Raw genomic sequence first — 27,526 nt, forward strand, 5'->3', positions numbered from 1 at the left:
TGTACCTCAAATAAAAGTTTTTGAACTTTCTCTCAGAAAATAGACTGAGGGCCAGTTCCTGGGGCCAGTTCCTTTCTTCTCCAAAGATTCTGAAGTTGCATGTACCACAGCCAGACAAATTTTCATGACTGTTTAAATGCATCTTCCTGTACCTGTTTTTCCTGAAGAGTAATTACTTGAACGCTCCTTTGGTTTAAGTTCCTTTAACGTTCTTAAGAAAAATAGCAGATGTCTTTCAAACTGCTATGCAATCTTCTTTGTAACAGATTGCAATAACAAACGTTTGTCATTTTCAGCTAACTTTTTTTAAAGAATATTGTTAACATGAGGATTTCTTTTCCTGGAGGAAATGTTCTGAAGGAACATTACGTGCAAAAATGGTCTGTAATCCCATGAAAGCCCAGTCCCCAAAAGACATCTTAAATGTAGAAAAGCTGTGTAAACCATACCAAAATGTGAATCTGCTCTCAAGTCAGAATTCAGTGTTCCCTCACAAAATTGGCTTGCATATGCTTCAAGATTACAGGTAGAAATAAACTGAGATAAACAAGATAATTACCAGCAACATAGTAGAATAGATGTGATGGGCTTGAAAATTCAACTCCCAGCCTCAAATAATAATACTCAGGCTTCCATCAAATGTTAAATTGCTTATCTCGAATAAGCATGCTCAGGTGATAAACCACCTTGCTAACAGGACAAGAACGAATACTACTGGAATTCCAATCACAAGTTGTTGTCAACATATACTAACCAGATCAGGCAACTGTCATATTTGCTGTCTACTGGCCTTCCTGAAGAAGGGCTTATGTCCGAAATGTCGATTCTCCTTCTCCTTTGATGCTGCCTGACCTGCTGCGCTTTTCCAGCAACACATTTTTAAGCTCTGATCTCCAGCATCTGCAGTCCTCACTTTCTCCCTGTCTACTGGTCAGAGCGTATTCCATTCACAATGGGAATTCTAATTGTAAAATTTATTTTGGAGGAGAAATGTGGAAAGCATCTAATTGTGTTAGGTTGTAATTATTTTTAGAACGTCTTATCGTATCTCCACGGAAACCCGGAAAAACAAGATGATGTGCTTCAGGAGCAAATTGCGTGCAATAAAATGTATTGCTTATCTGATTTCCAGCGTTACTGCAGTGTCACTAAAACTGTCGGCCATTTGAACACAGACTAAACTAAAAGCATGAAGAACACATATGCAATCTCAATGTCTACAGTCAGTCCAGATTGCGAAGCTATTAGGTAAAATGGCAGATGGCATGGTATGTATCGGTGTTCCTTTAATTTATACATTTATGGGGAAGGAAGGGGGCAATAAGGAAAAAAAACCATGACCGCTTAACTGCTCACAGACAAAATGAAAACAAACCCCTTTATTCAAAACATACTTTCTACGCTAGTACAGTCAGCCTAACTTTAATCAGTTTAAAAATCTTCCTCAGGCTCAGGTCTCTATATTTATAGACATCCACGCAGTCTGACTAATCATCAAATAAAAAGCACAAAATATACTAATATATTCTGTTCCACAGAATAGGTACATTGCAATTCACAGTAATTAAACAGTATAAAAGCTGCTGTGCTGTAGGATACAAACAAAGTTCAGACTCCAGCAATTAATGCCTTCAGATTGCTCGATATAAATACACCTGCTTCAATTTACTGCGTTGTTAATATGCAAAGAAAAATGCGACCAGTCCTGAAATAAAACAGTCCATCTGTATTTGAGAAATAGGATTCAATTTTGTTTTATTGTAAAAAGAAAATCTTTACCCTGCTTGAATAAACAGAGACCTCTTACAGCTTTAGACTAGAATTTGAGAAGTTAGAGGAGGAATTACGAAGTACCATAATTATTAAGAAAGCAGTCATTTTCTTCAAGGATGAGTCAAGGTGGCCTTTTGTTTTGGTCAGGGCTGGGGAAGCAGAGAAAGCACAGTTGAGACTGAGTTCTCTCCCTTCTCAATATACTTAATGGCTGGCAAAGTCATAACATGAGTTTTGGCTTTGGAAAAGAAATTGTTTGGAACTCATGTTGCAAACAGTATACAGTATTGCCAATGTGTGTTATGAACAATTGAACACTAGAGGGAGAAAGTGTTTTCCGGACTTGGGAGGTTGGGAGATTGTAGGAACTAAGAATTGCACAGAAATAAATCTGTCCAACACCTCCCCCAACAAGTGCAATCCATCTCAGTTATATAATGGGAATTGAATCTGGACACAAGCATTACAATGCAAAAGGATTTCTTGTGCGCCTGTTACAAAAAATACAAAACTGTCACCCATTTTCTTTTCACTTGGGTGAATTCACAGATTTATTTTCACCCCAGCCACACAGACATGATATTTGGATATAAAAATATGTTCCAAGTTATGAGTTTCAAATTACAACAATAAAAGGTAATATAACAAAAGGAAATTAGTCAAAAGTTCAATAGTTCTTTGTCATCTCATAGGAATCTGGAAAAGCGGCAGAAATGTGGCCTGTACCCGTTACAAGAGGCAGAATCCCAGCATTTGGAACCACATTCCAGGACAGAGTTAAAGTGATGTTTTCATTACCCCTGTCAAAAGAAAATGTCAACTGTATAAGTCATGCGTCAATGGGACAACATAATCATTTACATGAGTTACTACCCAACTTCTTCATATTCTTGTCCTTCCCTAGGTCCAGCCCTATCACCCTTTAGGAACACTGTGCCCTACCAATTCTGGCAGCTTGTGCATCCACACCTTTCTTCCCCCTGCAAACGGCAGTATGCCTTCAGGCACCTCTACCCCAGATCTGAAATCCCATGCTTGACTTCTGCTAACTCTTCCTGATAAATCAGTCCTTAAAGCTACCTCTTGGACAATTTTAATCTGATTATATTCCTGTAAAAGTGCTTTAGGATGTTGTGCTATTTAAATGCAATTTGGAGCTATTGTAAGTTATAAAGTCTAGTGAGCTTCAAGAGCATTTGACAAGAAAGAGCAAGCAATTAGTTTGAAAATAAATCTTTTTCACTTTGAATAACCTTTACAACAAATATTTACAGAAACACCTTCAGAGTAATATACCATCCATGGCACATCACTGAACAATTAAAACAAAAAACTTGACACTGAGCTGCAAACAAATTGATATTAGGGCAGATAATCATAACTTGATCAAAGCAGCCATGATGTGGGGGTGCCAGTGTTGGACTGGGGTGGGCAAAGTCAGAAGTCTCATGACACCAGGTTGTAGCCCAACAGGTTTATTTGAAATCACAAGCTTTCAGAGTGTTGCTCCTTTGTCAGGTGGAAGAAAGCACATCTTCCACCTTTAATATGATTATGGCTGATATCGTCTCAGCCTTAATGCCATTTTCCTGCCTGCTCGCCATAGCCTTTCAATTGTTACTAAGCAAAATTCTGTATCTCCTCAAATTTACTCAATACCCCAGCATTCACAACACTCAGGTTATGAAGCCCACATATTCAAGACCCTGACAAAAGTAATTTCTCCTCATCTCAGTTTTAAATCCGTTACATCTCATCTTCAAATTATGACCTGCTCAATCTCTTTTCAGAAGACAAATCCTGAATCTCCTCTGAAAAGTTAGTTTTAAGGAACATCTTAAATGAAGTAGACAAAAGGCAGGGAGGTGCAGTTCCCTATAGTGTGGAAGCAGGCCATTCTGCCCATCAAGTCCACACTGACTCTATGAAGAGCATCCCACCAAATCTCTGGAAACCCATGGCTAATCCACTTATGCAGCATATCCCTGGACAGTATGGGCAATTTAGCATGGCCAATTCACCTAACTTGCACATCTTTGGACTATGGGAGGAAACCAGAGCACCAGAGGAAACTCACACAGAAAGCTGCTTAAGGCTGGAATCGAACCTGGGCCCCTGGCGCTGTGGGGCAGTAGTGCTAGCCACTGAACCACTGTTCAAGTGGTATTATTTACAAAGGATAACACTGCAAACAGGGCAGTTTGCCTAGTATTTCCTTATGGTGCTAACATTCCAATTGAGCCTTCTTTTGTCTTTCCTCGTTTAAATCCATGGTGACCTTTTATTCTTTTCTCCCTCAGGAGGTTGATCTTCCTTCTCCCCAAAAAGAATTTCAAAGAACACAAGACTTTTGCCAGTGCTGTGGTGTACCCAAACGGAATCATTTTCAACCTGTGTCAGAAACCTTTTCCCCAGGTGCAACAGAGTGTTACAAGGGGACATAAATTTAAGGTGAAGGGTGGAAGGTATGGGGAGATGTCAGGGGTGGGTTCTTTACCCAGAGACTGGTGGGGGCATGGAATGCGCTGCCTGTGGGAGTGGTAGAGTCAGAATCTTTGGTGACCTTTAAGCGGCAATTGGATAGGTACATGGATAGGTGCTTAAGCTAGGACAAATGTTCGGCACAACATCGTGGGCCGAAGGGCCTGTTCTGTGCTGTATTGTTCTATGTTCTATGTGTCATGAAATGTTTCACTAGTTGCCTGTTCTGGAACTAGTCATCCACACACATTTCTATCCAAACATTAGCCAAAACAGATTTACAAATAGGATTGAGAATCAACAGCGTCAGTAGAAATCAGCTCGAGGTTTTGGAAATTTTAAATTCTACAATGTCACCGTTACGGTCCTTGATGGCACTTCAGCATTAATGAGTGAACATCTGATCTAACATCACTGCCTACCACCTCTCTGTAAAGACTCTCCCAGGGATGTACTTTCACTGATGGGAAACAACACTGATATTATATCATGTCTTTGGTTCACACAGCAAAGGTCAGCTATTCAGGATGATGCAATATGGATCTTCAAATATTATTCACACGTGCACTTTCCCAAAATGAATCACTGGATAAAATGTGAATTCCTGCTGCTTTAGCCTCTGCCTGACTTTCCCTGGATCACAGTTCAGTGCAATATTCCTGGCCAAGAGCAACTAAGTAACACAGTATGGACCAAGGGATACAAACTAGCAGTGGCAGGGTTCATTTTGTTGTGGATTTAACCACATTACGAGCCGCTTTAACAAAAAAAAGCATCTACTAAAAAATTAACACAAGGAGTCTTCTTTGATGTACATTAAAAAAAATGTATTAAACGGAGTAAGAAATAGTAGAAACAGGATTCCGAAATCCCAAATCCTAATATATTGAAGTTTGAAAAAATATCACAACCCACGTGAGAACTGCATGCACAGGAGTACAGCTGTGGTAACTCAGCTGCTGCCTCAGGACCCCAAAATACCTGCTAGTGACTCCATGTGAGATCCGGACCCCTCTTCGCACAAATATCACTACCAACTACTCCTGCCACCCCCCACTTTGAGAAGTCCTGTGTTAAGGCTTTGACAATGCTACCAACAGCTAACCAAATTAGTCTAATTTTAGAAGGAATCTAAAAATTCCAGCAGTAGACATTAGCTATAAAAGCTGAAGGCCCTGACAAGTGTAACAAACATGCAGATTTCACTACAACCCTGATAGCACGGACCCAATCTGAGCCCTTGCCTTGAAGGGCAAACAAATATCATCTTGCGCGCACCACAAGTTTCCCATAAATCACCAAACCTTTTTTCAACCTCTCTCAAATAAACCATTACATCCTACGTAAAGATTTGGTATTTTCCTAATGACAGTCTTACTTCCCAAACTCTACAAAGACGATCTTCCTGAACATTCCTCACACTTCAAACCAGTCACAGCATTAGGAAGATTACATTCATCATTTGAGGCAGAAAGCTTCATTGTCTAAATTAGTAATCTATTGCAACTAATCATAAAAGTAGAAGTTTTATTGCTAGCCACTAACAGTTATGTACATGGTGTTCTTGTGTATCCATTTCTGATTCACTGATGTGAATAATCCATGTCCTTAATGGCTAGACTGGAAAATGTGCTAAAGCTGGAAGGTTAATAGCATAGAACGGATGACTGGGCAATGTTTTGGTGCCAGTCAGACCTGTGTTGGACTATAATGCTGCTCAAGTGTAGTTACCCCCTCAATCCGCTCAGGAGGTGCTGATCTATGAACAACAACTTTGACCTAACTCTCTACACCCATCTTTCATCATTCTCCTTCTCTGTTTCGTAAGAGATGATGCTCAAACACATCTCTTTCTTTCTCACTTCTCCACCCCAGTACATTTTCTAATAGCTGTCCATTTAAAACTCAGGTGATCGTGTTTAAATAGAAATTTAATGTTTTATTCAAAACTTAATAAATCCAACGGCCAGACATTAGGTCAACATGTTCTTGTTGCTTTCACTGTCTTCACAGTTAGTTCGCACATTGGGCAGATGAAAAATAGTCAACATTATTGATCATTTAAGAATTTCACTTTAATCTCAAAGCTTCTGATGTGAATCAGAGACAGAGAGAGAGAGAACATACCTTTGAGCGTTTGTATATGAGTTAACATGAGAAAAAGGCATTTTAAGAAAGCCCAGCTGTAACTCCAATTTCCAGCAAACCAAAACACAGTCAATACTAACTTAGTGTCAACCTAAGTTTTGATAAGTGTATCAGAACAGTGCTATTATCAAAGGAAGAGCAGCCTAGTGTTGATGCTTTCTTTAGCTGATTCACAGCCTTTAGAAAATTCCACCTCAACCAGTTACATCAGTTCTCTATTTATTGTGTTTTGCACTCCTCCCCCTCCCCCCCCCCCCCCCCCCCAATAATCAAGCTAAATGATTCTGCAGGAGAACATAATCTTTTTCCACCACACCCTCCCAGCCCAAATATTGTCCAACCATTGTTGTACCACCATCTACATAATGGTGCAAATTTAGGTCACCACGGGCTCATAGTCATTGTTTGTGATACTTCAATTTACTCAAGATTTGAAATGCAATCTGTAAGAGGGTGCTGTCAGTTTGGTCAAACTGAATAGTAAGGAAAGCAAATACAGAATCCCCTCCTTTACTCTCAGGGAATGAATACAGCATACAAACCAAAGCCAGCACTCAACTGGAAAGACAAGATAATGCGACAATCAGAACCTTTCACTGTTGCTTCAGTCTGTTTTCAAATGCTGACGGAGCTGTATTTTACTAACACACTTATTTTTAGTTCGATATTTCTCATCACATCCTGCCTGTGACGTCTGTAAATCATTTGCTTAGCCTCACTGGGGATTAACAGTCATTTGTGCATCACAGATAAGTGCATTAATTCAATTAGTTATGGCTGCTTTAAAGAACTGCAGCTTGGCAAAAGCTGCTACATTAAGTGAGAGATGGATAAATGGGCATAAAGTGTCTTACTTGAGGCCATTTCCATCATCGAAGAAGAAATATTTTGACTTCACATCTTTCAGATCCAATTTTGTCTTATCGCCACGAAGAACAATCTTGTCCCAGAGAACAACTTGGTTCAGTGCCTGTATTTTCAAACAAAATGCAAATAACTTGTATGGACAACACAGTACGACTGGTGCCAGGGCACACTTCATAACAACACCAAAAAGTCTCAGGTGCTGAAAATCTACAAAAGAATTCTGTAAATACTCAGCTTGCGTCTGCATGGAGGCAGTTTCACCAAAGGGCACACACCTGAGACATTTTCACCCATCTGCTCTCCACGGACTAGGACTGACTTACCAAGTGTTTCTTTCATTTGGAGAGTTTAAATCAGATTCACCAAGCCATATTGCTTTTCCCCTCAGCCTAGTCTGGAGGACACGGACACGGACACACACTCTCTCTCTAACAGCCATCCTTATGGTAATGTCTGCTTCAACTCATTACCCCAAGTTAGCATCAAGAATCTGAAAATTAAGAACGCGTGAAATGGGAACGGGTCATTTAATTCCTATCACCATTCAGCTAGATCTTCTGCTTCATATTCCCTTACTATTCTCTTCGCTCTCAATTTCTTTACTATCCAAACACAGATTGATCTTTCTCTTTCGTGTGCTCAATGACTGAGCACCCACAACTCTCTGACATGGACTTTCAGAGATTCACAGCCCAGAGTGAGACCATTATATCAAAGACCTCCTGTGCTGGGAAAATATCCTCCCAGCAGTAATCCTGTCAAGCTCCTCAAAAAAAAGTGTGTGTTTTGACTGGAATGGCGAATGGGATGTTGATGTAATCCATTCCCATTATGATAAACAAGACCATAAGACAGTAGTAGAAGTAGGCCATTCAGCCCAGGCCTGCTCCACAATTCAAAGAGATCATGGTTGATCTGATAACCCTCAATTCCACTTTTCTGCCTTTCTCTGTGAACTATTTGTTCCAATCTCGAATAATCTAAATGACCCAGCTTCAACAGTCCTGTGTGATAAAGAATTCCACAGATTCACAATCCTCAGAAGGAATTCCTCTTTTTCTGTGTCCGGCGTGGACAACCCCTTACTCTGAAGCTATGCCTGCTGGTCCTGGGCTCTCCTACAAGGGGAATCAACCACTCCACATCCATCCTTCCAAGTCTCCTAAGAATCCTGTATGTTTCAATAAAGGTCACCCCTCGTTATTCTAAATTTCAATGCGTACACGCCCAACCCACTCAACCTATTTTAAGACAGCACTTCCATAACCAGTATCAGCCATGGAAACTACTGAACTACCACCAATGTGAATATACCATTCCTTGGGCAAGGGTCTAACCCTGCAGTCTGACTTGGTCATGTACAGCTTTAGTAAACCGTCCATATTTTTATACTGAATGCCCTCAACCAAAGGAAAATGCTCCATTTGACTTTTTCATTACCTGCTGAACTTGGATGCTAGATTTTTGAGATTCATACAGGAGGATTCCCAAATCCTTCTTAGGTAGCTTTCTGCAGTCTTTTTCCACATGAATAATAATCAACTTCTCTTATTCTTCCAGCCACTAATGCTCCATTATTCCAGGAAAGTTTTAGGCTTCCTACCATGAAAACAAGTATTCACTTTGTGTTTTTGCAATTTCCTTATTCCTCAGCATTGTTTCTTCTGTCTTCGCCTCTACGACATCCAAGGTTACATTCACTGATCGTTTTACTATTTACTTAGCGATAGACATTCTTACAATCTATAAAAGTCTCTTGTCAGTTTAATCATTATTTTTATCCCTTTTTGTCCATCAATTCCTTGATCAGCCTTTGCTAATTTCTACAATTCCCAGGTTCACTCCCCTTTTAGGCATTTTTCACAGCCTCTCCATTTAATCTAATACTATTTTAGCTTCACTTACTAACTACTGTTAGACAATTTGATCACTGTGCTGTCTTTGAGGAAATGTGTATTTATTGTCAATGATGGATATATGCCTTTGCTAAGTCTACAATCAAATTGCCCAATCCGTTATGGCCAATTCAGCCTTCAGACACAAGTAGTCGAGATTGTGGTGCTCTCTCAGCCCCTTTGCATCCAATTGCAAAATCCTCACCACAAATCTAGCAAGTTCATTTTATGGATGTACATTTGCTCACTGAGCTGGAAGATTAATTTTCAGACGTTTCATCACCATACTAGGTAACATCTTCAGTGAATCTCCGGACAAAGCACTGCTGATGATTCCTGCTTTGTATTTATATGCTTGTTTCTTTGGGTTGGTGATGTCAATTCCTGCGATGACAGCATTTCTTGTTCATTTTCTCAGGGGTGGTAAATCGGGTCCAAGTCAATGTGTTTGTTGATAAGAGTTCTGGTTGGAATGCCATACTTCTAGGAATTCTCGTATGTGTCTTTGTTTGGCTTGTCCTAGGATGGATGTGTTGTCCCAGTCGAAGTGGTGTCCTTCCTCAACTGTATGTAAGGATACTAGTGAGAGAGGGTCATGTCGTTTTGTGGCTAGTTGATGTTCATTGACATCAGCAACCCAAAGAAAGCAGGAATCATCAGCTATGCTTCGTTTGGAGGCTCACTGAAGTTACCTAGAATGGTGACAAAACATCTGAAAATGAACCTTCTAGCTCAGCGAGCAAACCTACATCCAGAACATCAACCTGAGCTACAAGTCTTCTCAAAACTCGCTACTTCATTTTATGTCCAAATATGTATGGTTCAATGATAAACTGATCTAAAAGACTATCTTGAATAAATTCCATGAACTCATACAACGCTCTAATACTGGATATAAAATTATAAGATTAAAGCCCTTATGAATACCATATTGCCCCCCACATCATGCACGTTAACTTCCAGATTTACACTCTTTGCACTACTACAATGCAAGAGAACCTACTCTTACAAATGCTTCTGTTCCTGGTCATTTTTTAAGCTTTATCCAAACCAATTCTACATTGCCAGTTTCTGAGCCAAGATCCCTTTCCTCTACTTCCCTTTGTTATCAGGACAGGCACCTTTACCACACATCTCGTTTCCCCTTTCCAACCTTTTTTCTAAAAGTAAAAATAGTCAGGCATTTCATTAATGACCACTCACACCATGTCTCCATCAATTAAATTAACTTATTTCTGTCAATTCATCTGTTTTGCTGCAAATTCACATTTGCACAAACCCATTATTTTCCCCTTGCTGTTACTTTAGTCATTAAATCCCTTTACCAAAGTTTGCCAGTTATTGTAATTTTTTCCCAAATCACTTTGCTGCTCCAAAGCCTAAATTGTTTTTTATTTGCTGTTTTTGAAAGGGCTTTTTCATGAATCTAACAATTATCCATTTTGTTTTGTTAATTTAATTTAAGGACATAATTCACAAGAACTAGGGATTTATTATCCCCCAGCGGGTTTCAGTATGTTCATCGAATTCTTCCAAGACTCTGGTTGCACTACCTTTTGAGGAAGAAAGTTAAGGTAGGATAGATAAATTAGGAAGTAAAAAAGCTATCCACGTTATTAAAAGTTAATGCTATTAAAACTGGAAGATTATATGGCTACAGAAAGAGTAACCAGATCAGCCATGATCTTACTGAATTTGTGGATCTTACTAGAAGGGGTGAGTGACCTACTACTGCTGCCAATTCGTATGATTGAAACCACTGTCATTTGAACAAGTTTAAGTAGCGCCGATTCCAGCAAAGCAGTTCCTAATGTCTCCAAGGAGAAAGTGAGGTCTGCAGATGCTGGAGATCAAAGTTGAAACTTTATTGCTGGAACAGCACAGCAGGTCAGGCAGCATCCAGGGAACAGGAGATTCGACGTTTCGGGCACAGGTCCTTCTTCAAGAAGGGCCTGTGCCCGAAACGTCGAATCTCCTGTTCCCTGGATGCTGCCTGACCTGCTGTGCTGTTCCAGCAATAAAGTTTCAACCCTAATGTCTCCAGCACAGAATCAAAAGTCTACCAACCAGATCATCTTTCAGACACAAATCTAGTCTAAGTTTATGACAATTTGCTAATTTAAATGTGGATCAGACAAAAATCTGGAGATCATCATCTGTGCTGTTCTGCATTTAGCTTCTCAGACTCGTCCAACAGATCATCATTCCCAGTTCTACCTATGCTAATATTTCTTGCATGGGCCATGACAGATTGAATTCTCCCTCTTGCACTCCAAGCTCTCTCTATAATTCTGGAACTGAACAGAGGAATGCAACCTTCAAATTTTCATATTGCTGCCACAGAAAACAGTCAGATATTCTTAAAATTTAAATTGGGAAAACATACTCACATTATTCTTGGTTTTGTACTCAGCTGATAAATACAAGAAGAGTTGTTTGACATTCCAGTCAAATATTGGCTTCAAATGTATAATGCAGTTAAAGAAAAAAAGAATATGCAGTAAAAATAAAGGTTAACTAGTGGCAAATTCCACACTTCTCAAACTTTTTTTAAAACAAACCACAAAGCAAGTTGGCAGTTTCTGCTCTTGCTTCAGTCCAACTCAAGGTTCTGAAGTGGACTAACTATAATCAGGGGCACTTAATTTTATTTCTATTTGGAGAAAATGCCACAAGAAATATAAAGTTTGTGATTTTACAAAATGTACGCTCTTGAGATGCAGGCATTGAAGGATTGGCCAGCATTTATTTCCCATCCATGATTGCTAAACACATGGCTGTGGGTCTGGAGTCATATGCATCAGCAATAACATTAGCAAATTTGCTGATGATACAAAGCTGGGTGGCAGAGTGAAAAGTGATGAGGATGTTAGGAGATTACAGGGTGACCTGAACAAGTTAGGTGAGTGGGCAGATGCATGGCAGATGCAGTTTAATGTGGATAAATGTATGGTTATCCACTTTGGTAGCAAGAACAGGAAGGCAGACTACTACCTCAATGGAATCAATTTATGTAAAGGGGCAGTACAGAGAGATCTAGGTATTCTTGTACACCAGTCAATGAAGGCAAGCATGCAGGTACAGAAGGTAGTGAAGAAGGCTAATAGCATGCTGGCCTTCATAACAAGAGGAATTGCGTATAGAAGCAAAGAGGTGCTTCTGCAGCTGTACAGGGCCCTGGTGAGACCACACCTAGAGTACTGTGTGCAGTTCTGGTCTCCAAATTTGAGAAAAGACATTCTGGCTATTGAGGGAGTGCAGCGTAGGTTCACGAGGTCAATTCCTGGAATGGCAGGATTACCTTACACTGAAAGACTGGACGACTGGGCTTGTATACCCTTGAGTTTTGAAGATTGAGAGGGGATCTGATTGAGACGTATAAGATTATGAAAGGATTGGACACTCTGGCAGTAGGAAACATATTTCCACTGATGGGTGAGTGCCGAACCAGAGGACACAGCTTAAAAATACGGGGTAGACCATTTAGGACAGAGCTCAGGAGAAACTTCTTCACCCAGAGAGTGGTGCTGTGTGGAATGCTCTGCCCCAGAGGGCAGTGGAGGCCCACTCTCTGGATTCATTTAAGGAGGAGTTGGATAGAGCTCTCAAAGATAGTGGAATCAAGGGTTATGGAGATAAGGCAGGAACAAGATACTGATTAGGAATGATCAGCCATGATTATATTGAATGGCGGTGCAGGCTCGAAGGGCTGAATGGCCTACTCCTGCACCTATTGTCTATTGTCATAAAGATGGTGGATTTCCTACCCCAAAGAAAATGAGATTCTCATGACAAAGAGAGTTTGTTATTAAGATGGATTTCTATTCGTGAATTTTATGAAATTCACATATCATCATCATCATCATCATCAAGAACTCAAACCATGTCTTCAAACCATTAGCCTAAGGTTCTAAGTCCAGTAACATTACTATGACACCATTGCCTCTTTACAAAATGAAAATACAGTGTTGCTGGCAACACAACATTTCTTTGTGGCACCAAGAATTCTCAGAAAAGCAAGATCAATTCATGTCAAAATATGTTAAAACAGATACAGCATTGAACCTCCACCATTCAAACAAGCATTCCGACAGATATACTAATGAATACTCACCATTATTTCACATTTTTAAAATAAATAATTAGCCTATATTGAACATTTAGGCCTGGGAAACATGCCTAAATCCTGTGGCAGGATTGCCTGCTCTCAGTTCCATTCATTGGCATTTGAACAGGGCTGACAACAGACATTCCAAATTATATCGGATTTACGATGTTCTTTTTGATATTGTTCTTAACATTGGTCCTACAGACCTTAATTAGACAAAGAGAAGTATTTAACAGTTTCGACAATGTCATGGCTCTTCGCACTAAAACTTCAAGTGTGCTACTCAAATCCCTCAGTTTACGGGTTTTAGATGTTGCAACATGTCACTATGTTTTAGGATCATTTATGCAGCTTCCCAATCGAAGCTGATACAAAAGTACAGGTTGTTCTGCTGTAACACGACAGTGGTGTTCCTCTGCAACCTAATGCTATAGAAAATCGCATTATTGAAAAGTGTTAGAGAAAATTGCACTGTAGAAGGCCGCTAATAGAAAAACCGCTCTACCTGTTCAGCAGAAAGATCGCCACATCCAAACAATGTCCATGATTCATCAGTAACGTTACAGCCAATTTGCGCTGACGAAACGGGTTATAACAGAACAACCTGTATTTCACTGGATACAATCACATGGTAGAGAAGTTCACTGTTCTAATCAGCATTCTGTTTTGGAAATTATATTCAAAGGATATCCGCAGTTAAGTCAAATGTGATCAATCCCAAGTCACTTCTTTCTCTGGGTCCCGTAAAATCTTCCACATTTTTCCTGGAATAAAAACATTTGAGTCCTTTATTACGCAAACCACATTCAAGATACTTTATAGTTGTTAAAGATGGAGTAGAAAAGCAGCAAAAATGCATGGGAGTTCAAGACATGCTGACTTTGCATCAGCTGCCAATGACATTTCAGAATGACTATTCACTTTTATAAAAGGTAAAAAAGCTGAACCCATTTTGGGAGGGATCTTGAGAGGCTTCAAAAGTCAAACTTTTACACCAACATCTTTGGTAGTTCAGATGATAGAAATCACAACTAAAGTGAGTGCTTTATGAAGAGTCTTAAAAAGATAAAGTCAAGGTAAAGGGGCGGGGGAGGGCAGGTTATATTAGGGAGTTCTACTGCTTAGGGAAATGGCAATGCAGCAATGGCACCAGTGCTGACGAGGGATATACAAGAGGCCAGAATTAGGTAAGTGCAGATATCTCAGACAAGTAGTGGAGATGGAGGAGTTTACAGCATTAGGCAAGAGCATGGACAGGTCCAAAGACAAGGAGAAATTTTAAATTGAGAAGCTGCTTTACTAAGACGCAATGTGGGTCAGCGAACACATAGGTTAATCAGTAAACAGGAACTTGTTGTGATTTAAAACACAGACAGAAGGCTTTAGACGCTTACGTGGGAGATACCAGCCAGGTATGCACGAAGTACAGTCAAATGGAGAGGTAACAAAAGCATGAATTAGGGATACTGCAGATGATGAGTGAAACTAGGGCAAAGTTCAGTGTTGCTGCAGAGGTGAACATAGGTACTCTAAGGGATGGACCAAATGTGTGATTTGGAGGTCAATTTCGGGCCAAACATAACACAAAAGGTTGCAAACAGACTGATTTAGTTGTTCAGAATGACCAAATTTGTAATTAGGGAATGGAGTTTGAAATGGGGGCTGAAGGAACGATTTCAATTCTTTCACAATTTAAAATCGGAGGAGATTTCTGCTCATCAAGTACTGTAGGGATTACTGATTTAGCAGTACTGGAGGAGTTGAGAGAAGTATTGTTAGTTTTCCTTTACATGCGTTTGTTTTTGCCAGATGATGTTACCATGGGGCAATCTGTAGAAAACATGAGGGGCCGAGGACAGATCTAGGGAGTCAACAATGGTAACAGGGCAGTACTGGTCCGAGTGGAAACAGTCCCAACATTGCATAGTAGTTATCATATAGAATCAGATACCATTTGGCTCAACAAATCTATGCTGTGTATACACATGCCACTCTTTTTATTTTATCTTATCGACATTAAGTTACAAATCTCTAATGACTAAACACAATCAAGATTGTATCATGAAGACTAATTTTGGATTAAACAATGCCAGTAAGACACTCTCACAATTGGAGCAGCACATTAAGCTGATGCAATACAGTCAGAGAATCTCGGATGATGGCCATTCAACCCACCATGCATTTAGTGGCTTTTGTAAAGCATCAGTTAATAGCTCCCACCTCCCAGACCTTTTCTCAAAGCCCTAATAATTTTTCCTTTTCAACCTTACTGCCCATGTTAGAATCCAATGCGCAAACAGTATTAAACATATACAAATTGTCCAAACTCCCAAGCGATTCGAAAAGCTACAATTTGAAATCTACCAGCATAATCTAATCAAGTAATACCAGAATCTCCCCAAGGACTGCCACAGTGAAAAATCAATTCTAAGTAGGCAATCTAAAGATCAAGCACTGCTTTCAATAGACAAGGTCAGTGTAAATCCTAACCTTATCAATGTAAACACAAGTTGGAATTTTCTTTTACAAACTAGTTACAGACCCACGGCTTATTACACAACCAAACTACAAGAATTCCTTTTCAGGCTGTGCTTCTTAGAGGTCACTACAGGTTTTCATCCTACCAACATATTCCCAATTCTAGTAACTACTGTAAAACACTAGCATTCAAAATACAAGATAACATAGAAAACAAGTGCAGCTGCAGGCCATTCAGCCCTTTAAGACTGCACCACCATTCAACAGGATCATGGCTGATCATACAATCTCAGTATCCCATCACTGTTTTCTCTCCATACTCCTTGATCCCTTTGGCCACAAGGGCCAGGTCCAGTTCCTGTATGAAAGTATCTAAAGAAGTGACCCCAACACCTTTCTGCGGGAGAGAATTCCACAGGTTCACAACTGAGCGAATGTGTCAGCATTCACTATTAACATCTCCACAGGTATGGGGAGAGTGACTGAACTTTACAACAAGGCCACATTTGATGAACACTGACACTGAGGTGGGCAGGTGAATGCAACAGTTTTTATTAAAGATGGGGGATGACTGGAGGAGCCTTTCCTCTGCTGTAAGTTAGCTTAATCAAACAACAAAATGCATTTTCTTTTTAACATGATAGCATCCCAGAAACAAGTGAATAAAGATTACAAAACAAACTCGAATCGTGTTTTTCTTCCCACAGAATCTGCCTGAACGGCTGAGCATTTCCGATATTGTCTGTTATTATTACTTTTTAAGGTGAGAGACAACATACAGAGAACACGTTTGAAATGACTGAGTAAAATGGTGCCTCTCCAGGAATCTATACTAGAAACACAACTTTTGATCCAATATATCAATGACTCCGTGAGTGTTTCTAAACTCTGTCTTCCTATTGTGGTAATATAGTTGGATTGCAGGTTGCTATGGGTTCTATACCGTACCAATTCTCTTCATTCTTCCTGCTTCTCCCACTGCCAGGGGTTCTGGCAGATGTGGGACTACTGTTCACCTTTGCTCAGGTGAGGGTGCACAAGCCCACAAGCCCAGAAAAAGATTTTGCACTCAGCCGGCGCTGCTGGAAATGTGGAGGAGACAGATCCAATTGAGGCACTCAAGAGGGCATTGGATAATTCCTTAAATGGAAGCAATGTGCACAGTTTTGGCGAAAAGGCAGGCGATTGGCTGAGTATTGATGCCAAAGTAGATCGGATGGGTCGAATGGCCTCCGTCAGCACTCCATTTATTCTGTGAGATGGTATGTGGGATGTGCACCTCTACTATGTTCAAAGGCACAGTCACATTACATCAATGAGAGCTGGATCACAAAGTGAATGGAGTCAATGTTAATATCATGGTCAAACCAATGATCAGACAGGTTTGAGGGACCGAATAGTCTCCCCTATTCTTATATCTCCTATCAGGATATAGGGCACAGCACAGATACAGGGATAATGTTTTCCCTGGCTGAGAAGTCTAGAAACAAGGGTCACAGCCTCAAGATATGGGGTTGACCATTTAGGACTGAGATGAGGAAAGCTTTCTTCACTCAAAAAGCTACTGAACCTGTGGAATTGCTTACCACAGAAGGCAATGAAAACTAAACTACTGGATATATTCAAGAAAGAGGTGGATAAATTTCTAGGTTTTGAAGACAAAGGGTATACAGAGGAACCTCGATTATCCGAAGGATATGGGCAGGTAGTATTTCGTTCAGTTAGTGGAATGCCGGATAACAGTTTAGCTGAGCTTTGGGACCTTGCCGGATAATCCGATATCCAGCAATCGATTGTGGGAATAATCGAGGAACCTCTGTAGAGAGAAAGAGAAAATGCAGCATTGAGTTAGAGGATTAGCCACAATTCTATTAAATGATACAACAGACTCAAAAAAGTCATGTGGCCCACTCCCTGCTCCTGGTTTCTATATTTTCGTTACATTCTATTCATTGAAGGCTTTACTGAATCGATACGTGTCATTATTCAGTTAATCATATAGTCAGTATAGGCAGCTAAGTTATTAGGGTGTAGGTTTGTTCACTGAGCTGTAGGTTTGATATCCAGATGTTTCATTACCTGGCTAGGTATCATCAGTGGCGACCTCCAAGTGAAGCAAAGCTGTAGCTGTTGTTTCCTGCTTTCTATTTATATGTTTGTCCTGGATGGGGTTCCTGGGATTTGTGGTGATGTCATTTCCTGTTTGTTTTCTGAGGGGTTGATAGATGGTATCTAGATCTGTGTTTGTTTATGGCGTTGTGGTTGGAGTGCCACAGGAACAAACCACGACAAGCAGACCAAACACAGCCAGAAACCCTAACCACCTTACCATACAAAGTCGTCTCAGAAATGACAGCCAGACTATTAAGACCCCTTGGAATCCTATTAGCACACAAACCCACCAACACTCTCAAACAAAAACTAACAAACTTAAAAGACCCAGTACAGCCCATGGACAAAACCAACGTCATCTACAAAATTCCATGCAAGGACTACCACAAACACTACATAGGGCAAACAGGAAGAAAGTTAGCCACCAGGATACACGAACACCAGCTCGCCACAAAAAGACACGAGCCTCTCTCCCTCGTAGCCCTACACATGGATGAAAAAAAAACATTTCGACTGGGACAACACATCTATCCTGGGACAGGCTAAGCAAAGACATGCCAGAGAATTCCTAGAGGCCTGGCACTCCAACCACAACGCCATAAACAAACACATAGATCTAGATACAATCTATCATCCCCTCATAAAACAAACAGGAAATGACATCACCACAAACCCCAGGAACCCCATCCAGAAGATATAAATAGAAAGCAGGAGACAACAGCTTCACTTCACTTGGTGGTCGCCACTGATGGTGTTACCTAGCCAGGTAATGAAACATCTGGATATCAAACCTACTGCTCAGCGAATAAACCTACACCCTAAACCTCAACCTGAGCTACAAGCCTTCACAAACGTTGCAGCTACGTTATTCAATATTTCATTATATCTATTACCTAGGAATGAACACAGTGGTTCTGACTGGTACTTTTGTTAACTTTTCTCCAAAATGTCCAGCTGCTTCCTACCCATTGTATATTTCACTGCTGTCATTTCCAAATGAGCCAGAAGCGCAGCGGCATTCCAACTTCCCTTGACTGACTTAAAACCAAGTCTTTCTCTAAGACCACCAGAGACTCTGTCAGTCTGAGCTCCAGCATGATCAGACAGCTGAGCTACACAAATAGTACCCGATATTTTAGACAATGCTACCTCCTGCTGCACAGGCGAACTTCACAGCACCGATCAGTACCAGGTTTTCCAAAATATATTCCACTATTTCTTCCAGCGACTCAAAAGACTTTCAACCACTTAGACTTGGAATCAAAATAATACCAGCAACAGCTGCAACCTTTAAATAAAAAGGCCACCAGTACAACTCCCAAGACAAACCTGTCTGGCATTTTCAGATGACCTAGAGAACTGGCCACTTAAAATAAGGATTCTATACACAGTACAACCTTGATGTCTGGATCGAGACCAATACGTAAAAGTGTATCAGGCAGTGTGTAACAGATGGCTACTCCACCAATCATTAGTCATTGTGATAACAGATCTAAGCTCTGCAGTTCTGCCAAATCCAGTCGTGAATGGTGGTAGATGATTAAATAACTCACCAGAGGAGGAGGAGGCAGCTCTGCAAATATCCCCATCCTTAATGATGGTGAAGCCCAGCACATCACTGCAGAAGATGAGGCTAAAGCTTTTGCAGAAATCTTCAGCCAGAAGTGCCGAGTGGATGATCCAACCCAGCCTCCTCCAGTGGTTTCCAGCTTTACAGATACCAGTCTTCAGTCAATTCGATTCACTTCACATGAAATCAAGAAATGGTTGGAGACACCGAATACTGCAAAGGCTACGGGCCCTGACAACATTCCAGCAATAGTACTGAAGATGTGTGCTCCAGAACTTGCCACTCCCTGAGTTAACATTGGCATCTACCTGACCATGTGGAAAATTGTCGAGGAGAAAGTGAGGACTGCAGATGCTGGAGATCAGAGCTGAAAATGTGTTGCTGGAAAAGCACAGCAGGTCAGGTAGCATCCAAGGAGCAGGAGAATCGACGTTTCGAGCATAAGCCTGAAGAAGGGCTTATGCCCGAAACGTCGATTCTCCTGTTCCTTGGATGCTGCCTGACCTGCTGCGCTTTTCCAGCAACACATTTTCGGCATGTGGAAAATTGCCCAACTATGTCCTGTACATAAAAAGGCAAATCCAATCTGACCAATTACCACCCCATCTGTCTATTCTCAAATCATCAGTAAAGTGATGGAAGGTGTCATCAACAGTGCTATCAAGCAGCACCTGCTCAGCAATAACCTGCTCAGTGATACTCAGTTTGGGTTCCTCCTGAATCAGCCAGCTTCTAACTTCATTACAGCTTTGGTTCAAACATGGAGAAAAGATCAGAATTCCAGAGGTGAGGGTGGGAGTGACAATCCTTGACATCAAGGCTACATTCGACCAAGTGTGGCATCAAGAAGCCGGAGAAAAACTGAAATCAATGGGTATTGGGCGAACGTTCTCCAGTGGTTGGAGCCATACCCAACACATAGGAAGATGGTCTTGGCTGTTGAAGGTCAGTCATCTTAGTTCCAGGACAGCTCTGCAGGAGTTCCTCAGGGTAGTGTCCTCGCCCCGACCATCTACAGCTGCTTTATCAATGATCTTCCCTCCACCATAAAGGTCAGAAGTGGGGATGTTCGCCGACGATTGCACAATGTTCAGCATTATTTGCGACTCCTCAGATACTGAAGCAGTCCATGTCCAAATGCCACAAGTTCTGGACAATACCTAGGCTTGCGCTGACAAGTGGCAAGTAACATTCACGCCACAATGCTAGGCTATGACCATCACCAGTAAGAGACGATCTAACCACTGCCCCTTGACATTCAATGGTGTTACTGTCACTTAATCCCCCACTATCAACAGCCTGGGAGTTACCATTGATTAGAAACTTAGTTGGACAAACCACATAAAGAGTGGCTAGGAATACTGCAGTGAATAACTCCCCTCCTGACTCTCAAAAGCCTGCCAACCATTTACAATGCACAAGTCAGGAATGTGATGGAATACTCCCCACTTGCTTGGATGAGTGCACCCCAACAACACTCAAGATGCTTTATACTATCCAGAATCAGCCCACTTTGGCACTGCATCCACAAGCTTCTACTCCCTCCACCACTGACTCTCAGTACACACTGCTGCTACTTACAAGATGCACTATAGAAATTCACCAAAGATCCTCAGACAGCATCTTCCAAACCCAAGAACACTTCCATCTAGAAGGACAAGGACAGCAAAAATATGGGAACACCACCACCACCATCACCACCTTCAAATTCCCCTCCAAGCACTCACTATCCCGATTTGGAAATATATCACAGTTCCTTCACTGTAGCTGAATCAAAATCCTGGAATTCCCTCCTTCATGGCATGGTGGGACAGCCCACAGCAGGTAAACTACAGCAGTTCAAGAAGGCAGCTCACAACCACCTTCTCGAGGGCAACTATGGACAAGCCAATGACACCCATAACCCACTAAAAATGAATAAATTAAACTATTAAAATAGTGTAGCATAAACTATTTTCAACTACTCTGCACTTTGAAAAAGTTAGGTAAATAACATGGGATCATCGGCATTCAGGCAAAGCCCCTCGAAAAACTTGTAAAACTTCAAAACTGCGTGGTCAAAATGCAAAACTGACACCCTCCAAAATACATTATAGATGTTAATAGCATTGGAGGACTATCACAGAAACACATGCATTCAAGGGACTCTACTTTTAACACTTCCTTTGACGTGCCTCAAGCATGATTTCAGCATTCGTACAACATTACCAATTCCCAAACTACCTATTCAAATAGCTGTTCTCAGCAAGCTTCATTTAGTCCTAAATTAACTGCTATTTTGGTGCCTTCAGCCAGATGGAATTGGGCCAGGAACATGCAAACTCAACGTGGAGATATTTGGAGACAGTGCAGAGGTTCATCCCATGACAGAAATTAAGGGTTAACACCCACAACTTTAGTTCAAGCTTGGTAGATTCCTAGCCTGTGTGTTTCTCAAGCTGGTTGTGCCATTTAATCACAACACGAGGGAAATACTTGTTATTAAAAAATTCAGGGCAAGAGCTTAGGATCTAGAACGGCCAAGATATTTACAATCAGAGCTTTCAAACAGAATCAGGTAGAGACCCAAAGAGAAAGAAAGTGCAAAGTTCCTGAATAAACCTAGGGGAATGGAACCAGCTGAATTGCTTGCCAAGAACCAGCTGAATTGCTTGCCAAGAACCAGCCCAAAGGCTGATAGGTCTCCTGCTGGGTTGTAATCATTCTGGAGATGATATTCACCACAACCCTATTTGCCTGCCTGTGCTCCACATCCCGAATACCCTGACCTCCTCACAAACGTATCTACATCTTGAAAAAAATTCCCATTCCATTTTTGGGAGGGAAATCTTTTAATGGTTTGACACGGTGCACAGTCTTCCAGATGAATGGTCTGTGTTCTGAATATTCTCTACCAGAGGACATACTTATCTACATACCATTCAAATTCTTTGTCCTTTAGATCTAGGTTAAAACAATCGCACAACTTTCCAAGGGAATACAGATGAAATTTAAGTAACTATTGTTCATAAGCTGACTCTTATTTCTTGTGTATCTGTACTGTGAGTCTATGACTGAAGGCCTGCATCAACTCCAAATGTCTGCTCTATTCCCATATTCTTTGATTCCTTTTACACAAAAGCATCTACTTATCTTATTAAGCATAATTCAATGACTGAGAATCCATAACCATCTGGGGTGGAGAATTCATAAGATTGATAGTTCTTTGAATAATTTTCTCATCTTAGTCCAAACGTTTGATTCCTTATCCTGAGACTACGTTCCCTTGTTCTAACCAAACCAGCCAACATACACAGCCTTCGAGTATCTGCTCTGTCAAAACTTTGAAGAATTTTAACAGCTCAATGAGATGGGCTCTCATTCTTCTAAATTCCAGAGAACATCACAAAAACAAAAATTGCGAGAAAAACTCAGTGGGTCTGATAACACATGCGGAGAGAAAACAGAGTCCAGTGACCTTTCTTCAGATTGGGAATATAAGTAGAGAACGCATATCCACATTAGTGATCAATGCAGCTTTTGGCCTGTTTTTCCTTGAATCATTATAATAGTGGAATTACCCACCCAACACTATTGTCAAAAAATTAAAATACAGTAATGACCATATATTCTTAATTATTTGTTAAGTTAAAAACATTGTGCACTGTTAAGGGATACATGGGAAATAAGAACTGGTATCAAGTACAGTGCAACAAGCAAACAGTCAGAGTCCTTGAAGGGGTCACACTTTCCAAATGGAAAAACATTCAAAACAAGTGACGAGTGTATGATCCCATTCTGAACTTGGGTCGTGCAGCTATTGGAAAAGTACTGAGATGTCAGTAAAGGAGCCACTTTTAAACAGCACATCCAGTCCACATCCTCCTTCTGTACTCCCATGCATGGTTCAATTAACAGTTCAGGTAAATGGTGACCCCTAAGATATCAGAGGACACAACGAATGCTGTGCTATTGAAACCGGGTGCAAGTTGCGAGACTTCTCCTTGTTTTACATGATAGTCTCCAATCAAAAGGAACCAAAGTTCCACTGTGACTGCAATGAATAATTGCATACATGACACTGTCATGTCTTCCACAAATTCAATATGAAATTTTATATACCCACAGATACTCACTCCATACAGATGCATACTCTACTACACAGTCAGAATATAATTCAACTTGCACATTTTTAAAATGCTCATGTCATTGAGGCATACAGCCTCCATGCCAAGGTAGGTTGGCAACAAGAACAGAGAAATCAAGCCTTTGAATCATAGAAGACACACAGAATTTCACCTCTACAACCATTACCATTTTGTCTACCTTGTGTTTTATGATACCTGTGATAACTAATCTGACTATTGGCCTTATTTTTCAGTCCACATCACCTTTTTCTACAGTACGAAACAATGCTTTTCCATCTCTTCAGTTCCGAAAGGTTGTCACAATGGACTCAAAACATTAACTGTTTCTCTCCTCAGATGTTACCAGACCTGCTGAGTTTCTGATCACTTCCTGTTTTAAATATCCAGCACCCTCAGTATGTTACTGTTGTTCCATACAAAAGCACACAGAGCATCAAACACTATGCACCATAAATACCAGTCTACAGTCATTTTAGAGGTCAAGTTCACAATGACCAAAGCTTACTGATGACAACCCAAACTTTTGCACTGAATGTAGACATGTTATCCCATACTTTTTGGCACATACATGGTGGGCCAAATGGTCTGGTCCTTTGCTGTACTGTTCCATATTCTATCCAGTAACATGGGAAGAGACTTTGAACCATAGACAACACAGTAGCTTTACAAATGTCTAGTTTTCATATTTCCCAACTGAAGACAATGACATCTCAAGAACCACAATACAAAGCATTGTTACAGCCCTCTATTAAAAAGTTACCTTGTATTCTCATATACCTGTCCCAAAGCTCAAACCTTTGTAAAACACCTTCAGCTATGTACAGATCAAGATGTGTCACAAACGCTCTATTTCCTAAATTAGGGCACAAGGCAAGCTATACAAAATTTCCAACAAATTCTATTTTTATTTCAAACTTGCAATCTGTGAAAAAAAGCATAACTATTTCAAAATAAAGTAAACCCGTTATGCATCACGTATTTAGGACTTAGATTTAGGAACAGGGGCTATTATTTTGGCGAGTGCATTCAGTTTCAACTAAGCATGAGACCGAACAGTATCACTACATCTGAGTTGTGATGAAATCATGAAATGCTACTCCACAGATGTTGCTCGACCTGCTGTTTTCTGTCTCCTATTTTGTATTTGCATCGTTACATTTGATTTTCATCCGATCGCACGTAATAATCTCCAGTGTGGGTCAGACAGCAGTAGATACGTGGACTAAAGCAATTGGCAGTCGCTATAACGGAAATGAAATTTGAAGACAAACAATTGACATATTGAAATTTTAAGTGCAGTTCTGGTTAAGACACGTCAAACACAATGCTGGGAGCAGGTGATATTTACGCTTCCTTCACACACACACACGTTAATAGCTCCGGCAGCAGCACCCCGATTATAGAAAGGTCAAAGCTACCATAAAGCAGAGTCGAAAGGCAAATACAATCAGTTTTGGGGAAACCGATGTTATTCTTGTAGGCGCCATTTATAAATCCATAAATTTTAGAGGATAATGTACATTCAGCTGCCTACGCAGTCCTCATAACAACATGCGGCAGCTCACAGCAAACATTCAGGTGGAGGAGTGGGCATCGAACGGAAACCCAGATGGAAAACGAACAAAACAGTGCAAGACGTAAGGCAGAGAGGCAATGAAAGGCTAAACTAGGACACCGTGTTTCAAAAATTAAAAAAAAATACATACACCAGTGAAAACATTGGGGAGAGAAAAATATACAGAGGGGTTCAGCAATAAAAACAGGATATTAAAAAGAAAACAGGAAGGAAGCGAAAAGGGGATGGGGATGGGGTGGGGGGGAGAAAGAAAGGGGATGGAGGAGGGGGGCAGAGGGGTGAGAGGATGATGGGGGGGAGGGGGGGGATGATGGGGGGGAGGGGGGGGGTGATGGGGGGGAGGGGGGGATGATGGGGGGGAGGGGGGATGATGGGGGGGGAGGGGGGGATGATGGGGGGGGAGGGGGGGGGATGATGGGGGGGAGGGGGGGGGATGATGGGGGGGAGGGGGGGATGATGGGGGGGAGGGGGGGGATGATGGGGGGGGGGGGGGGGATGATGGGGGGAGGGGGGGATGATGGGGGAGAGGGGGGGGATGATGGGGGAGAGGGGGGGGATGATGGGGGGGGAGGGGGGGATGATGGGGGAGAGGGGGGGGATGATGGGGGAGAGGGGGGGGATGATGGGGGAGAGGGGGGGATGATGGGGGGAGGGGGGGGATGATGGGGGGAGGGGGGGATGATGGGGGGAGGGGGGATGATGGGGGGGAGGGGGGGAGGGGGGGATGATGGGGGGGAGGGGGGGGATGATGGGGGGGAGGGGGGGAGGGGGGGGATGATGGGGGGGAGGGGGGGATGATGGGGGGGAGGGGGGGGATGATGGGGGGGAGGGGGGGATGATGGGGGGAGGGGGGGGTGGATGGGGGGGAGGGAGGGATGATGGGGGGGAGGGGGGGGATGATGGGGGGGAGGGGGGGGATGATGGGGGGGAGGGGGGGGATGATGGGGGGGAGGGGGGGGATGATGGGGGGGGGATGATGGGGGGGAGGGGGGGATGATGGCGGGGGAGGGGGGGGATGATGGGGGGGGAGGGGGGGGATGATGGGGGGGGAGGGGGGGGATGATGGGGGGGAGGGGGGGGGATGATGGGGGGGAGGGGGGGATGATGTGGGGGAGGGGGGGGATGATGTGGGGGAGGGGGGGGATGATGGGGGGGAGGGGGGGATGATGGGGGGGAGGGGGGGATGATGGGGGGGGGGATGTGGGGGGAGGGGGGATGATGGGGGGAGGTGGGATGATGGGGGAGAGGGGGGATGATGGGGGGAGAGGGGGGATGATGGGGGGAGGGGGGGGGAATGAGGGGGGGGGGGATGATGGGGGTGATGGGGGGAGGGGGGGATGATGGGGGGAGGGGGGGATGATGGGGGGAGGGGGGGATGATGGGGGGAGGGGGGGATGATGGGGGGAGGGGGGGGATGATGGGGGGAGGGGGGGAGATGATGGGGGGGGAAGGGCGTGATGATGGGGTGGAAGGGGGATGATGGGGGGGGATGATGGGGGGGGGATGATGGGGGGGGGGATGATGGGGGGGGGATGATGGGGGGGGATGATGGGGGGGGGGATGATGGGGGGGGGGATGATGGGGGGGGGGATGATGGGGGGGGATGATGGGGGGGGATGATGGGGGGGGGATGATGGGGGGGGGGGTGATGGGGGTGGGATGATGGGGGGGGGGATGATGGGGGGGATGATGGGGGGGGGATGATGGGGGGGGGGATGATGGGGGGGGGGATGATGGGGGGGGGGATGATGGGGGGGGGGGTGATGGGGGGGGGTGATGGGGGGGGATGATGGGGGGGGGTGATGGGGGGGGGTGATGGGGGGGGGATGATGGGGGGGGGTGATGGGGGGGGGGTGATGGGGGGTTGATGATGGGGGGGGGGTGATGGGGGGGGGGTGATGGGGGATGATGGGGGGGGGATGATGGGGGGGGGGTGATGGGGGGGGGGGGGGATGGGGGTGATGATGGGGGGGGGGTGATGGGGGGGGGGGGGTGATGGGGGGGGGGGGGATGATGGGGGGGGGATGATGGGGGGGGGATGATGGGGGGGGGGATGATGGGGGGGGGGGGTGATGGGGGGGGGGTGATGGGGGTGATGATGGGGGGGGGGTGATGGGGGGGGGGTGATGGGGGTGATGATGGGGGGGGGGAGCAGTAGGTGTTACTCACAACATGACTTTGGAGACCTGAATGTGAACCGGGACAGTCCGGTCCTTGAAGGCGGTGGTGAGGAAACAGCCGAGGGTCAGCACCGCCATCACACTCAGAGAGAAGGCGAACAGAGAGTTAGCCCGGGACAGCGCCGTGTTCATCGTGGGCGGCGGCGAGGAGGAGGAGGAGGGCGACAGAAAGAACCAAGCAGCCGCGGCCCGCACCGACTGCAGCACGGCC

The 27,526-nt window shown here is 43.1% G+C and overlaps 1 protein-coding gene across 1 annotated transcript; it reads right to left on the reverse strand.

The window, feature by feature from the left end:
• Positions 1–1,738: 1,738 nt before the first annotated feature.
• On the reverse strand, positions 1,739–27,526 carry spcs3 (signal peptidase complex subunit 3). The gene is made up of 5 exons (XM_087973788.1): positions 27,305–27,526; positions 13,963–14,036; positions 11,555–11,631; positions 7,257–7,372; positions 1,739–2,573 (listed from the first exon to the last, which is right to left on the reverse strand). Exons 1-5 carry the CDS (start codon positions 27,445–27,447, stop codon positions 2,441–2,443), a joined length of 543 nt encoding a protein of 180 aa, XP_087829914.1. The 5' UTR covers positions 27,448–27,526; the 3' UTR covers positions 1,739–2,440.

The sequence above is a fragment of the Chiloscyllium plagiosum genome, unplaced genomic scaffold, assembly GCF_037043375.1.
Source record: "Chiloscyllium plagiosum isolate Xiang-an unplaced genomic scaffold, Cpla_swu_hap1 HiC_scaffold_2, whole genome shotgun sequence".
Lineage (NCBI taxonomy): Eukaryota > Metazoa > Chordata > Chondrichthyes > Orectolobiformes > Hemiscylliidae > Chiloscyllium > Chiloscyllium plagiosum.

Excerpts from the sequence above, each read along its gene's own strand:
- spcs3 (XM_087973788.1), bottom strand. The coding sequence starts at position 27,447 with ATGAACACGGCGCTGTCCCGGGCTAACTCTCTGTTCGCCTTCTCTCTG. Across the intron at positions 11,632-13,962 it reads CACATTTGACTTAACTGCGG|ATTTGAAGCCAATATTTGAC; the intron begins ATATCCTTTGAA and ends ACTGCATTATAC. Across the intron at positions 2,574-7,256 it reads GATGATGGAAATGGCCTCAA|GGGTAATGAAAACATCACTT; the intron begins GTAAGACACTTT and ends TTCTTTTGACAG.